The 15,861-nt window shown below is 48.3% G+C and overlaps 1 protein-coding gene across 1 annotated transcript in view; it reads left to right on the top strand.

Moving 5' to 3' along the window:
• Positions 1 to 1,482: 1,482 nt before the first annotated feature.
• The window catches only part of LOC138527099 (protein ELYS-like), a 510,654-nt gene continuing 496,275 nt past the window's right edge, over positions 1,483 to 15,861 (top strand). Inside the window, exons 1-2 of the mRNA XM_069638141.1 lie at positions 1,483 to 1,758; positions 2,057 to 2,298. Coding sequence (XP_069494242.1) covers positions 1,626 to 1,758; positions 2,057 to 2,298 — 375 coding nt within the window. The 5' untranslated portion in view covers positions 1,483 to 1,625. The remainder of the gene's footprint in view (positions 1,759 to 2,056; positions 2,299 to 15,861) is intronic.

Here is a 15,861-nt window from a genome sequence, read left to right as displayed (position 1 = left end):
GTGGGTGGAGCAGACTGAACTGGGACAAAAGCACCCAAAAAAGAAAAAAATGACCACGCCAGTGGCAAAGCGTGCTGCAGTTACAATCAAAGTAAGCGAAAACATGGGAGGGAGTTTCAGGATGATGATTTGAAAAATGAAACCCAAATACCGGAAATTATTCTGATTATTGTACTTGCCCTTTAAAAAAACATAGAACAAATATTTAAAAAATGCAAAACTCTAAAAATGTTGTGGATTGGTCATTCATATTTCGAAAAAAAAATCCCATGCAACCAGTCTATTCCTTTCATTACATAGATGCAGAAAATGAGCACAATTTGGAAGCACCCACCCCAACAGCAAATGTACCCTAAGGAGCAGCCCTTCCGCCCATGCCTTCAGGTGCCAAGAGTGACTGCCGCAACCTGTGGGGGAAGGGAGGGGCAGAGAGGGAGTGTAACTGACACATATTCAGGCCACCAGTGGTACCACTGAGCACCCCCTTTCTTTGAATCTCACCGTGGGGGAGGAAGGGAGGAAGGGAGAGGGGGGGGCCGGAGAAATGTTTAGAATTTCCCCCTTGCAGCCTCCATTTAAAGCCAATGGATTGAACTGGGTGTCGACCGTAGAGCCGTGGCCAGAACTCGCAGGCCCCCATTGTAAGCAGGGTGCTAACGCTAAGAACGTGGTCGTTTCAAAACGTCCCATTGTTAAAGTATCACTAATTATGAGTTGGTACCCAGTACCCAAACATGTCCCCGAGACAGTTCCTATATCCTGAATTTATATTCTCCAAATGTGGCAGTCTCTTTTGTAAGCAGCCTTAGCATAATTAACTACCAAGTACGCCCTGAACATGCAATATAAGAATTCATTTTCTTCGTGATAACAGCAGATAAAACACAATTTTATACGGAATTTTCTAACCCAGTTTTGACAACTTTTCATCACTGAAATAATAGGTGATACTCCCTTTATCCATGCCAGATTGATGGATGGCAGCCGTAGGGATTCAAACCCGCGACGGCATGTTGAAAAAAGGTCTAAGTACCTCAGGGCCACCGAATATAGCGCTTGTTTCAGAATGTAACCATTTCAAAGCGCCCTCAAAATCAAGGGTCCAAGTTATGCAAAACACTGGTACTGATTTGATCAACTTTAGCAGGATAAAAGGCTGATTCAGCCGAGCCATGTTGGGACAGGAATCTGTGACCTTAGATCTTATCTGTGATCAACTGCAGCCCAAAACAATCTTAATTCAATTGATGCATTTGAGAATAAGATATCTGTGGGTTAATTAAAATTGTATATTGATTTTGTGAATTTGTCTGGTCGCCGGAGTCCATTTTTTTCCCCCGGGTCAGCAAAAGGTAAATCTGTGTTTAATGCGCATCCGCGGTGCGCGTTCCTGTTCAATTGGCAATTTGTATTTCAGCGGCAGATGGTTCAGCTTTGTGCAGATTAGCTCAGTATTTCAGCTTTACGCAGATTACCTGCTCATCCCTGGCCGTGCAGATCCATCAATTGCATTGCTTTCATGTTCTCCGCGTGGCACGGGCGGTGCGAGCAAGCCGAAGGAACTGCACAGAGATATATGCTCTGCTCCCGGATCCTAAAATTGAATTTGACTTCCCGATTCTATCATGATGCATGGCCAGGACCAGATACTGAAACCAGGCCCGACTCTAAGAAGCTGCCGGTTTTCTGAGGAACTCCTCCAGTGCCTGAGAGGATCGCAAGGCAGTGTTTTGGAAACCAGTGGAAGCCTCTCAAGAGGTACCAATATTTATAATTTTTCCTTTCTTTGATAATTATATCATGTATGTGACTCTCAACCACCGTATACCTGTCCTATTGTCTTTCCCTACCCAATTCCTGCTTCCCTTATCCTCCCACCTTTTCCCTATTCCTTTCCCACAGAGATTACACTCTCCGTCACCCCTTTAGGGGGCCCCATGTGGCACTATCCAGACACTGTAAGACCACTACACTGGTCCCGGGCACAGTGAAAAAGCTCCTCAACATAACAGAATCTGGACATCATTGGTTTTCTTTCTGCTTCTTGACACTCTAGTCGCTCCGTCACTGGGCTGGCTGACGCGCGGTCCCGCCCTAGAAGTTTTCAACTGGATAACGGGCCAGAGAATATCACACCACCATTTTGGAGACGGCGCCACGGTGGGACACGTACGCGATTACAGCTTTAATAGGCATGGTGGTCTTCTTCTGGAGGTCCAGCTAGGCCATGGTGGCCTGCTCTGCTGCTATGACCTGGGCACGTCGAGGATTACGAGGGCAATACGTGTTCCCTCAAAGGTGAGCACAGGATGTAGGCTTCATCACATGGTGCCTTCATAGCTTTTTTTTGATCGGAAAGATAAAGTATGTATTTTGATGGCTCAGAGTTCCTGTGACCTACTTTTAATGTGGGCCTGTGAAGGTTAAATCCTGTTGACTGTAAATAGCTGTCACTATTAGTCACAAGAACACACCGACCTCTTTAATTACCGGTTTAGTTGCGCAGTCATTAGCAGATTGGCTTGATCACTGATCAAACGTTGGAATGTTCATCTGAGCAAATTGAATGGCTTCTCGTGCACGTTGGGTTATCAGCATGCTTTGTATAGAGGAATTTCAATTTTACATGTGCCTGGTAAAGCAAAGTTTCATATTTATAGGTGCAAAATAAAGCAACTCCTTTTCTCACAAGTGAATCCAAGGCTCTTATCATGTGTTAAAACCCACACAAGCCTTGGCCTTTGCGGACCAAGTTTTATTTTAGTTGTGCAGTTATGATGAGGCCAGATCAGTCGCATAGGGCGTCAGGGCGCTTCACATGATGCATGCAATCAACAGCAAGATACCCCGCCATCTGTTTATCTCTCTAAAACTGCGGTCTGCAAGCTTTGACTCAACAGATGTTTTAGACTACACCTTCCATCAGCCCTAGCCAGTGTAGTCATTGGTGAGGGATCCTGGGAATTGTATTCCAACATGTCTGTTGAGCACCGGGATGCAAACTCCCGCTTTAAGAGATCCCTCGCCAAGCATAAGCTATCCTTGTTAGGGGCTATCGATCGCCTGGGTATCGACACCCCCCCTTGTCTGGCTGGCATCTGCCTCCTTCTCCTGCTTGAGCTCTATACATGTCTGCTGAGCATAGGAGCAGGGTTTATTCATTTATTTTATTTATTTATTTTATTTAATCAATTTGATGATTTTTACAAACAATGTAGAAGAAGAAACTGCAAAAGAAGAACGTATATAAAGAACAGTCCAAGAAAAGGAAGAGCGCAGCTGCAGAAAGAAAGCAGTCTAAATTTGCGTCAAGTAGTCGCAGTGAGCGCTTAATTGATTAAGAAACCAGGTTTTTGATTCACAAAGACAAAATGTGTTTGAGAGTCTGTGTGGTGGCGATTGTCCAAGTATTCCTTTCTCCGCTCATTAAGCGACCCCACCACAATTCCTCTTCCTTAGTGTACGATGCCGAAAGGTGCGGTAGCAGAAACTTCTTGCCTATTGCCTTTGTCCCCGGGCAATTTAGTAACAGGTGACGTATGGTTTCAACCTCTTCTTCGTTTTTGCAGAAACGACATGAGTCTGAGTTGCTTGGCCCTCTGACTGTTAAAATCTCCTTGGTTTCCAGAAGATTTAAGCGCGGTCTCAAAAACAAATTTCTAGCCGATTTGCTAGGAAACTTACTCAGGTAATTTGGGACCATGTTTAGTTTACTTTGCTAGGGTGGAAGATGTCTAACTGATTTTGCCTTTGCTGCATTGTCCAGGGTTTTGATCCAGTCGAGCTTACCCATTTTATTTTTTATTTTTTTCGGGTTTCGGATGAGCTCGGCCTCTGAAGAGTGAATTTCCGACAGTTTCAGTTTACACGCTTCTTCCGAGGATTCTAGCACGCTGCAGCGCGCGCCCAAAGTTTCTGATCATATTATGGCTAATAGATGCGGACAGCTCGGAAGCAGCGTTTTCCTGTACAACATCATGCTTTTTATCTCCGTGGTCCCTCCCAAAGAGAGGAGACCTAGCTCTCTTCTAATTAATAGCATGGATGTTGATTTTGGCAGGCCTAATACCGCGCGCTAAAAGTAACCCTCTTTCTTCTGCCATAGATGCGCTGGCGTATGTGGGAGAGCTTCCGCTGCATAAGTGAGAGAAGGGACCACCTTTGCACAGTAGAATCGGATCATCGGCAGCAGGGAAAAACGTCTGAATTTCTGGTCCAACACGCGAGCTTGTGCAGCCAGTTTTTTTGCTTTGTCCATTAGGGTGCACTGCAAGGTTGCGTTCATGCTAGAGCCGTCAATGGTGACTCCCAAGTATTTGAAGTTGTAAACCTTTTCTAATGCGACCCCCTCCAGGTACCAGGACAGTTTTTCTTTTGCCTGTTTCGCTTTTTCCAATACCAGTATCTTGGTTTTGGATACATTGATGGTAAGGTCATTAGCTCAAGTATAGACAGCCAAGTTGTCTAACTGGCGCTGAAGGCCGATCAGAGTCATATCCATTAGGATCAGGTCATCTGCATATAATAGCCTTGTTGTTTTCTGCTCCCCCATAGATGGGGGGAAAGAGCAAATAGATGATTCAGAATCCTTGAAATCACCAATGTATGCGATAAAGAGGGCCGGGGCTAATGGGCAGCCCTGCTTCACTCCTCTTCCCACTGGGATTTCTGCCGATAGTAAGCCAACTTGATTCAGCCTCACACGCAGCTTGGTGTTTTGGTGGAGCGCTCGGATAGGTTGGAAAATTTCTGTGGGGCAGTTCCAGTGTCTCAATTTTTTCCCACAGAATCGCTCTGTTGACCTGGTCAAAGGCTTGAGCCAGGTCAACAAACGCCAAAAAGACACGTGGCCCTCCTCCAAGGACTTTACTCTTTAATGCGCTCAGGTACATGATGTTTGTAGCCGTACCATTATTTTTTGTAAACCCCATTTGGAACGGGTCAGCACACAGAGCCTGTATTACCCATCGCTGAAAGTGTTGTAGTAGTAGAGCTCCAAAAACATTACTGATGATATCCAACAATGCTATGGGTGGTAGTTCTTTGGATCTTCTTTGCACCCCTTTTTGAATATGGGCACCACGAGTGATGTGGTCCATGAGGACGGAATTTGCCTAGATTTTTTACATCGTTTGAAAATTGCACTTATCAGCATGGACCATTCTTTTGGGTTTTGTTTAAGGTCGAAGTTGGTAATTCTGTCTGGACCAGGAGCTCTCGATGGTTTGAGTCTTTGAAGAACTTTGGTTATCTCTGCTTCGTTACTCAGGTCTACCCAAGGCTCCAATTGAGTGTTGGTCTCTGAGAGGTTTAGCGCCGAGGGTGTCTGGAAGAGAGTTTTGTAAAAGTTCGTCCAGCCTTCCTCGCTAATTGGATTTGTTGGTGATTCCTCCGAAGGAGCGGATGTAGATCTTAAAAGTGACCAACATTCTCGAGGGTGGTGACCACATACCAACTTCAGCATGGCTTCCGCATCCTGTTGGTATAAATGTGTTCGATGTTGACTGATCCAGGATTTGTAAGTTAACTGAGCCCTGTTGAAACTGACTTGATTTTCTGACGATGGGTATGCGCGCAGTTGTCTTTTCATTTTCCTCACTAGACGCCTTTTCTCAACCAGTTCTCTACTGTACTTGTGAGTGAAAGGTTTGTTACTGCGTCTAGACTTGTTATTTAACAGTATATATGGAACCAGGAGAGGTTGATAGTCTGGTAATAGTGGGTCTTGCTTTTGGCAGTGCTTGTTTCCTTCTTTTTGATAGTGATGTGTGATCTTCAGAAGGGAAGCCACCGATAATTTGAGACAATTGTTTTGATTGTTGGTCTCCACTTGTGCAAGCATATGTAATTTATCCGTTGAGCGAGTCTTACATTTTAGGGCCAGCAGATTGTGATCGCTAGCCGTAGACTTGAGGACTTCAAACGAGTTAGTTAAAGCTGCCACGTGTCTGCTTACAAAAATATGATCAATGTCCGCATAGGAGTTACCCCTCTCCCAGGTTGGTGGTCGATTTACTCTCGAAAATAGGTCGCCAGCACAGAGTAAGGCTCTAGAAGACATCAAATACAACCACTTGGTTCCGCATCCTTTTCTCGGAGATATGGAGGATGAAGGGACGCAGCTTGTATCATGCGGGGGCCAGGTGACGTTCAGGTCGCCGCAGAGTATCAAGAGGGCCTCTGGACAGTTCACAAGAGCTTTGTCGATAGACTGTCCGATCAAGGCTATAAAAGAGTTGTCGCTCATGGCTGTGGGATTCCATTAGACATTGATGACAATTAAAGGCAGCTGAGTGGAAGGGCCCTTGTCTTCAGAAGGCTGTTCCCAGCTTAGCTCCGTTGCTAGAAGGTATGTAGAGGATTGCAGCATTTTCTTAAGATGTAATCCACAGCCAAAACGGATAGCTGTTATAAGGCCGGAGGAAGGACGCCCGAAGATCCCTTTTGTTGCTGGGGCGCACGCTATGTCATATCCATCCATTAAGGGGCATTCTGTCATCCAAGACTCTTGTATGCATACAATATCAAAACCTCCAAGATTTAGATCCCCTTTCTTGGTCAGATGCAGAAAGCCCTGAGTGTTCCACGACCCCAGCGACATCTCTTCTTTCCCAATGATTGATCGAATGGAAAGCGGTAAGGCGGGGCGCTTTGCGCATTGCTATTTGTTCTTGTTGAGCGTGAGGGCCTTCGGTATCCAAGCCCATAGTTGCGCTAATGGAGCTTGTTTGATGGTTTGTTGAAACTCAGGGTCCTTCGGCTTAAGGGATTGGGTAATGGTGTGTTGAATTTTTGCCGTAGGGCCAACCGGGAATCTCCCTATTCCCAGTGGGTCTTTGTACGCACTTTCATTTCCGGGCTTGTCCTGCGTGGGAAGATAGATGTCTGTCACCGAGTGAGATCTCGGGGTGAGACCCCATGTAGAGCCAGCCGGGTCATTTGGTTCTTTGTTTTTGACTTGCGGTTCCGGGCGTGTCGATTCGGTAGTCACCCGAGGCGATTTTGGTTTGCTGCTTGAGTTCGTAGGATGGCCAAAATGATGGGGCCTGGCCGACTCCGAGCTTAGTCGTGGTGAAGTGGGAGGCACACTCTCTTCTAGTTCGAACAAGTCGAACCCTAACTTCAACAAATTTTCAGCTGCCTCGGAGATCCTAGTTTTTGCCCAGTTAGTAGGCACATATAAATATGCGCTAGCAGTTTTACCTTCGTGGAAGGGCTCTACCAGAACAATGTTTTTTGTTTCCACTCGTCTGAGCGACGGCACACATTTGAAAAGTTGAAGCACAAAGCTTCGGTTTAGTACCACATATTTTTTGTTATCCAGCAGTTGTTCTATCTTAAAAGTGCGTTCTGTTTTGGGGCGGAGAACAGGTCTCCAAAAAGCATGCTTTGGGCTTGCTCTAGAGCCATGCCTAATCTTATTTTCTGTATTGAGGGTTTCAGCGTCCTTTAACACTCCAGATAGCCGTTTGGCCCGAGTAGCGTGGACCCATCTCTAAGTTGGAGCGTTGCCGGGGGTAGGGGAGAAGGCGGTTCTCTCGGCCTTCCGTCTGGGTAGAGAATGGACTAGGCTCGAGTGGCCTTCGCCCGCTTTTATGTGTATGTATTTTGCGTGTTCATGGGGAGGGCACCTAGTAGGTGAGCTTCTTGCAATGATTTTCTAAGGTCTGAAAGGGTGAGATCTCCTCTTCCATGTGCAGAGACTGACTGCTATCCTCGTGGTCGTCGGATAGCGGGTAAACACTAAGGTTGAGTAAATCCTCCTCCACCTTTGGTTCGTACGCCTCAGTTACGGGGGCGCTACCCGAGGCGTTCCCCCCCCCTCCCTCCCGGTTTGGATTTTCCTGCCGGGCAGTGATTACTGATGATGCGGTGTGCACAGGTTTCTCCGTCCAGATGCGGGGTCCCCTTTCTTTTGTGGCGATAACCTCTCTAGTCAGACTAGATTGTGAAGAGGCTAGGTTGTTGTTTGTTTTCTGATTTTCAAGGATAGCAAATTGTTTGTTTGCAGGTACTTTTACCCTTTCTTTGGGATCTTGAGTCGGCTCGCAGTCAGGTAGAATGAGAATAACTTCATTGTTGATGGCGCCATTTGTGTTTGAGACTACTGTCTTGGCTTTGCTCCCGGCATTGCCCAGGCCTATGGGCCCTGACCCAAACCTTTCCGTTTGACCCTTTGAAAGAGGGGTCAACCACGAGTGAGGGGTCTGGGAGCTAGAACCAAGGTCTGGGGCTCGCATTGATGCGGTGGAGAGCAAACTTCTGTCTTTCGATGCAAAGGTCTGAGCTTGCACCGGCTCCTCGTCTGCCTGGCGTTTTTCCATTCTGTTGTTTAGTGCATTTATGTATCCTTCCAAGAAGTTCAGCTGGCTGTTCATCATTGCTGAAATAGAGGTGTGATCTTTCAAAGAGTCATTTATAGACTCGTACAATTTACAGAACGGAGCGAGAGCCAATGTTACTGTGGACATAATTAGCCTTAAGTCTGTCTTCTTCCCCGGGGAATCTTTAGAAGGATTACCTGGTAACTCGCTTGAGTGTCGAGTTCTCGTGGGGCTGGCTGGAGTTTGGGAACCAAAGCTCTGGGCCCGCACTGGGGCTCCTCGAATAGCGGGGCTGTCAGGTGCCGATGGGGCAGGGCCCCTGTCCGACTTTTGGGTTCCCCTGATATCAGAGGCTAAAACTGCTGGGATTGGGGAAGAATCCTTAATCCCTCCCGGCCGTGCCCCCACAGTTTCCCCTAAGGAAGAGGGGACCTGTGTAATGTCGACGAGTCCAGGTTCTTTCGTGTGAGGCCTCCGTACTGGTGGGAGCAGTTCAGGGGGATGGCACTCATGGTCACTAGATCTGTCGAGAGCGTCCGCCGAAGATAGCCGAGAAGCCAGGTGCCTCGGTGCACAGTCAGATGAAGGCAGCGTGGCCACGAAGGCGGGAGGGGGGGGCAAGCGACCTCCCAGCTTGCGGTACTGAGTTTAGAGAGGCCTTCATGAGCGCCACAGGGCGCCTCGGAATCTGCAATGTACTATCCACCTCCTTGTCCCAGGTGGTGGAGGAGGCGGGTTGTCTTGGCAAACCAAAGTGCCATCTGACTCTGGCGTCTGGCACGGTGCAGGTAGTTAAGCCTCGAGCAGGGTCTGTCGCAAAGGCTGGTCTCACGCCATGGGCCCCCCAGGGTTCTTGGTCAAAGAAGTTTGATGTAAGACTGCTTTCAGAATCTCAGCATCTGAAAGTTCTTCTGGGACAGTTGGTTTCTTTTTTAGAAAGTTTGCAAAGAACTTGTTGTTAGGTGCGGCAGTGTTGTGTCCCCCTTCAGGAGATTTCTGAGGCCTTACAGACGGGTTTGAGAGTCTTAAGCGCGTGGTCGGCTGTGCTTTAAGGCCAGTTTTTTGTCGAAAATGGGCGCATCATTTTCTATGCGCCGGTGCCCCCTTTTTCTTTTGGTGGGAGTGGTTTGCAGAAACATATTGGGATTTAACGTTGCTGCCCGGCAACTGGTCTCTCGGGATGACGGCAGACAGAACAGGCTCAGTTGACACCCACTCGTCGGCTACTGCCTGCAGCTCCTCCACCTACAACAATCCTGACGGAGACGGGCCCACCACTGCCAGCTCCTCTAATGACTGTGGGCGGGATGGTGCAGGATGGGGACCACAGTTATTTTTACTGGCCCCAGAGCGCTATTCCCAGCGCTTAACAAGGCCATAGGTGCCCCCTCCGCACCCAGGTCTTTCAACCCCTCCCTTGAAGAGAGAGGAGTAATAGGCGGGAGGGGGGAAGGGACTGTCTCAGAAGTCGCACTTGCAAGTGGCAGTAGATCAAATGGTGCAGATAATGCAGACAATACAGAGTCCCCTTCGCTCCCCTCCCCTCCCGCATTCGCCTCCTCACCTTGGACGGATGGCGTTTCCTCTCCTCCGAGGGGCGACGCCGAACCCGCCTCCAACGACAAGAGGTTGCCGGCAGGAGGTGGGAGCTGTGTCGGGAGAAGCTGGCGAGTTCCACTGGGAGTCTCCGGGTTTCTGGGTCTTCCACCGTCGGGAGCAGTCCAAGTTCGATGGTTGCCTGGGGCACCTGCCACACCGCGGAAAGCCCCTCCTCCCGACCCGGGGGAGAAGGATGTATCGCCAGGGATGCTATACTTTTTTTAGAACTCTGTAGGCAGCGGCCCTTCGGCTCTGGCTGGATTGAGTCGGTCTGCAGAGTCAGTGTGACGGAGGCGGGGAGACGATGTCCTTTCCGCTTTTCCCTTTTGCCGCCCTTGCTGTCATAGACTGTAGAGACTGCTACTCTGCAGCTACTCCGTGGCCACTCCACGGGATGAGAGGGGTTTTAAGCAAAAGTCCCGCCCTCTCTGCAGAAAACACTGTAGAAAGACTTCACAAAGCACACTGGAGCCAAGGACAGGTAGAAGGTACTGCAGAGACTGCTACTCTGCAGCTACTCCGCGCATATATGGTGCGTCGGAGCAGGAAACAACTATAAATAAATACGTGCAAGAGCACAATCACGTGGTAGATCTTCGCATGGTGTTGCTCAGCACAGATTCCACACTCGTCGAGGTCAGGTGCAGGGTTTATTTCAATCATTAGCATCCAGATACTGTGTGTGAGCCAATCAGGAAGCACTGAAGTGGGCTTTTGTCTATAGATCGTAGAGATTCCCAACTAACGCTGGCACAGCAGCAGGATGCGACCCCCGCCCCCTCCGCTTCTCGCCACCGCCACCATTCCAACCTTCCTGTTTTGGAACTGCCACCATGTCCATGTGCCCTCATTCCCAATCTGCTACTTACCCTCATATCGATGGGGGCCATGCTCAAGTTGAGGGTACTCGCGGGTGGACGTAGTCCGTGCACTTCTTTCAGAGGGCACCTTGATATGCTAATTTCTGGTGACGCCACATTCAGTTGGTATGTTAATGAGTCCCCCCACTTTTTTTGAGGACTTCACCCCTGCTTGATCACCATAGAAATGGAAAAGGTGCTCTATTTTTAAGGTCCCTTTTTGATTTCCCTGGTGGCTATCTTGGATTACGCACACATTTTCTTTCATGAATCAATGCTCGTTTGTGAGCAAGTGCATGAAAGAAAATGCCATTTGCCTCAAGCCTTTTGCCAAAAATGCTAATGTTACATTATTTTATGAAGATTTTACACCTCGGCAGTCGCTACCACAGTGGTTTAATGGTGTAGTGGCTTTTGAGAATAGGAGCATATTGTGGTCACTCCGAGTAAGCAGGGCGTGGTCTGCTGGATCGCAGAACAGGGTACAAGTTGAGGGCACTGTGGAAGGAGGAGTTGGAAAGAAGACACATAGGGCCTCATTACACGGAAGGCGGTGAGCCATGGCGCTAGTAGCGCCATGGCTCATGCCGGTAAAATACCGGCACCGCCTTGGCGGAAAGGGGATTTACCGCCCCATTCCAAGGTTGGAGGGGCGGTAAATCCCCCTTCCGCCATTGCCCTTCCCCATTCCCATTTCTGCCCCATAGGGCTCTATGGGAATGGGGAAGGCGCTAATTACGGCACCGCAATTTTGCGGTGCCGTAATTAGCTCCGAGGTCCCTTAGCGGGTTGGTTTTTAACGCCTGCAAAAAGCAGGCGTTAAAGCACCAACCCGCTAAGGGACCTCGTAGTAAGGCGGTAATGGTTAACGGTCACCGTTACCATTAACGGTGGCCGTTAACCATTACCGCCTTCCGTGTAATGAGGCCCATAGACTAACAATTGGAACATTATGAGGGCGGTTTGTGGCATGAGGTACCTGAGGATGAAAGCAGTTTCATATAGTGCAGACCAAGCCCCAAGGGAGTGAACGCGTCGTACAGAAAAATAAGTAACAGATAAATATTATGTGGCTGCCAAGCAAAATAATATCATTTCAGAAATAAAAACAACCACTTTGGGAGGTGAAACACAAACTAAGGGAATCTGTGCAGTGAATACAGCAAACTCATGTTGAAGACAGCAGGGGAGAGGCGAGGGCAGAACATGTGGTGAGCGCATTTTGAAAGAGTTTGAAACTTGTTGAAAGAGTGGAAGGAGAACATCTCTGAGTCTAATGCCACTGTGTTATCTTGTTTAATCCTTAACAAGGTGAACAATAACACTTTAATTCCCTCTGATATTACTAATACTCAATAAGAAGATCTCCTTGAGTTGCTCGAACAATTCCCAGATGTTTTCCTTGAAGAGCCTGGCAGAGTGAAAGGAATATACCATCATACCCGCACCCCCGCAGACAAGGTAGTGCGGATGGTGCGGATGTTACGGATGGTGCGGATGTTACGGATGGTGCGGATGTTACGGATGGTGCGGATGTTACGGATGGTGCGGATGTTACGGATTTTATGGATGCTTCGGATGGTGTGGATGCTTCGGATGGAGTGGATGCTTCGGATGGTGTGGATGTTACGGATGGTGTGGATGTTACGGATGGTGCGGAGGTTACAGACGGTGCGGATGTTACGGACGGTGCGGATGTTACGGACGGTGCAGATGTTGCTGACGGCGCGGATGTTACGGACGCTGCGGATGTTACGGACGGTGCGGATGTTACGGATGTTACAGTTGGTGCGGATGTTACAGACGGTGTGGATGTTACGGACGGTGTGGATGTTACGGACGGTGCAGCTGTTGCGGACGGTGCGGATGTTGCAGACACTGCAGATGGTGTGGACAGTATGGACGGTGCAGACGTTACGGATGGTGCGGATGTTGCAGACGGTGCGGAGGGTGCGGTCCGTGCGGATGTTGCGGATGGTGCGGATGGTGTGGATGGTGCGGATGTTGCGGATGGAGTCAACACCTGTTCACCATGATGTTGCCATATATACCCTACATATGCTATCTACCTATATCCCCGTATATATCTGTATCCCATATATCCCTGTATCGCTATTTATCTGTACGTCCGTATGTACGTCCCCACTGTCCTACTCACGTGCCTGGTCTCAGGGCTTATACTGATAACCACCATATCACACCACTATGCATATCACACCACTACGCATACTCTCTACTATATACCACCCTTCAACCAGAAGACAGCTATACCCCTGTTAATTTGGCCTAGCTGTTCACATACGAACACGACTCCATGATCACCTCATCACCCTAATAAAACACAGCTAGCTGAGCACATTCCGGCTAGCTGTTCGCATAGGTGTCCCTCAGGCCTAACACAGCCAGAACCCAGTTTAGGTGTTCACCCACCAGACTGAACACATCCAACTGATTTCCTCAAGCACCACACCTATTTCTAGGAAGCAGCTATCATCCAACAACTACACCAGCTGCACACATATCCGGTGCGCCCATGCACCATAAGACACTCTCTCTCTCTACTGACTTGAACTACGGTTCCCGAGGGCGTTCAACCTACCAGCGCTTTGAGATCATACTAATGATACGTAAGGTGCTATACAAATGCCAAGTAACATAACATAACATAACATCTTAGACCATATCGACTACCTGAGGCCCGTAGAAATATTATCATCAAAGAGGTGGAGCACATGCTCCAGGCCAACATAATTGAGGCGTCTATCAGTCCCTGGTCCTCTCCCATTGTGCTAGTGGAAAATCCAGACAAAAGTTGGAGGTGCTGTACACCCTTCGACACCTCCCCAGTCCCTCACATTGACAATCTTATCTATAAATTGGGTAGTGCTGTCAGTTTGACCACCCTAGACTTAACCAAGGGTTATTGGCAAGTCCCACTACATGGACCAGATAAAGAAAAGACCACCTTTGCCAACCTGAAAGGTCTATGGGCCTCATTACACGGAATGCGCTAAATGTTTACCGGTACCGGTAAGGGCACCAGCACCGGTAAACCCTTACCACCTTACTACGAGTTCCCTTTGCGGGACCCGGCCTTAACGGCTGGTTTTACTGGAAGTGCCTTGGTGAATGGGGAATTACCACCCCCGCTCACCTTGGAGTAGGGCAGTAATTCCACCATCCACCAAGGCGGACACGGTAGAATACCAGCACATACCGTGTAATGAGGCCCTATATCGGGTTGCATGGTGCCCCGGCAGTTTTCCAAAGGTTGGCAGATAAGATTCTCCAGCCTTATTCGGAATTCTGCGGGGCATACATCGAAGACATTGTAATCCACAGTTCAACCTTGGAAGACGATCTGTACCATCTATACACTGTAGTAAGAGCCTTAAGAAAAGTGGGATTAACGGCCAACCCAAGAAAAAGCAAGTTGGCCCAATCTGCCATTAAATACCTAGGTTTTTTTTGTCAGAAATGGCAGCGTTCAATCTCAAGAGGAAAATATTAGAGCTTTCTTAGAATCCCCTACACCCAAAACTTAATAGGATTTAAGATCTTTGCTAGCGTTAAGTGGGTATTATCAGAGATTCGTACCTAACTTTTCCACTAAAACTGCCAGACTGACCGACAAACTATGAAAAGCAGAACCCCAGAAACTTCAATGGGATAAAGAGGACGCAGAATGCTACCATGCCCTCAAACAAACACTATGTCAAAGCCCTATTCTCAAGGAAGCAGACTTTTCTAAGGACTTCATATTACAGACGTTTCTTTGACTGGTTTAGGTGCAGTATTATCTCAGAACCATGAAGGGCTAGAAGATCCCATTCTATACGCTAGTTGAATGCTGTTTCCCAGGGAAAATAACTATTCAGTGATCGAATTAGAAGCTATAGCGATCAAGTGGGCCATTATACATCTAAAATATTACCTATTAGGCTGCAAAGTTTAGACTGATCACCGATCACTTCCCCCTAATATGGATTAGTTAAAGGAAAGAGTCTAGCCCAAGGGTTTTGCTGCGGATCTTGGACCTGCAACCCTATTGCTTCTCAGTGCAACATCGAAAGGGCAGAGAACAAGGAAACATAGATTTAATTTTGAGGTTCCCCTGTGAAGCAATTCAGTCCAAATCGCATAGGGGAAGGGTCTGTGAGAAACCTGACAGTATCCTCCCATCTACTCCATGGGATCTTCCATTCAGGTGGCCAGGCAAGGGCCATCACTTTTGGATCCCGACTCTGGGGGTGGACAAGCGGGGGAGGAACACCTGAGAGGAGGGTCACGGGGGATTGCGAGGAGGCTACCCAAGGGTGAGACATGGTACCCCCCCTTTTACAATGATACAACAACCCACTCTACTCCGCCTTAATGGCGTATTTTCAATCACACCCAATCTCCCCCTCCCTGTTTCCAATAAGTACTGGGATGAAGAAGAAGCGATCGAGAGCAAAGAGTATTGCCCATAGAAACAACATGGGGATACGAAGTGAGGCCTACCATATATAACACCAGTAGATTGTCCCACTGATAGAGTCAGGCATGGTCAGGCAATTAACCCAAACCATTTCCACCTGACTGCACTTGACAATTACTTCAGGTATAAAAGGTGTGATTCTGCCAATTGCTGGTTGGAACGCGAAGGCAGCAACACGAGAAGCCTATGAGGACCAGGGGAGAATGGGACGCCGAGACGCTGGCCCGATGTAACAGAGGGGTCGCAGCGTGGTGGAGGAGCCGTGTCTCTGTGAAGCTGGAGGAAGGCGAGTGGTTGCTTATTGGCCGTGTGCAGGTCAGTGCTCATTCCCCTGGGATGTTTGTCCATCTCGGAGGTGTCTGAGGGGCATGTGTGAGTCCCTGACCTCACACCCCGTATCCCGGGAACTTGCTCACCGGTGCTGCGCTGCCTGGGCGAGTCTCTATGGGAATGAGAGAAACTCAGCGGCATGAAGTTGGCTGGCGAAGGAGCGGCGGCTTGAAGGAGAAAGCAGAAATTAAAGTGGTAAGCGGAAAGAAAGAGAAAGCAAGGAAAAGCAGAGTGTGCAAAGTTCGTGAAGCGAAAGACAGTAAAGTGA

Source organism: Ambystoma mexicanum, chromosome 14, assembly GCF_040938575.1.
Source record: "Ambystoma mexicanum isolate Mex_15411 chromosome 14, UKY_AmexF1_1, whole genome shotgun sequence".
Classification (NCBI taxonomy): domain Eukaryota; kingdom Metazoa; phylum Chordata; class Amphibia; order Caudata; family Ambystomatidae; genus Ambystoma; species Ambystoma mexicanum.
The sequence above is the reverse complement of the archived record's forward strand: the minus strand, read 5'-3'. Positions and strand labels throughout refer to the sequence as shown.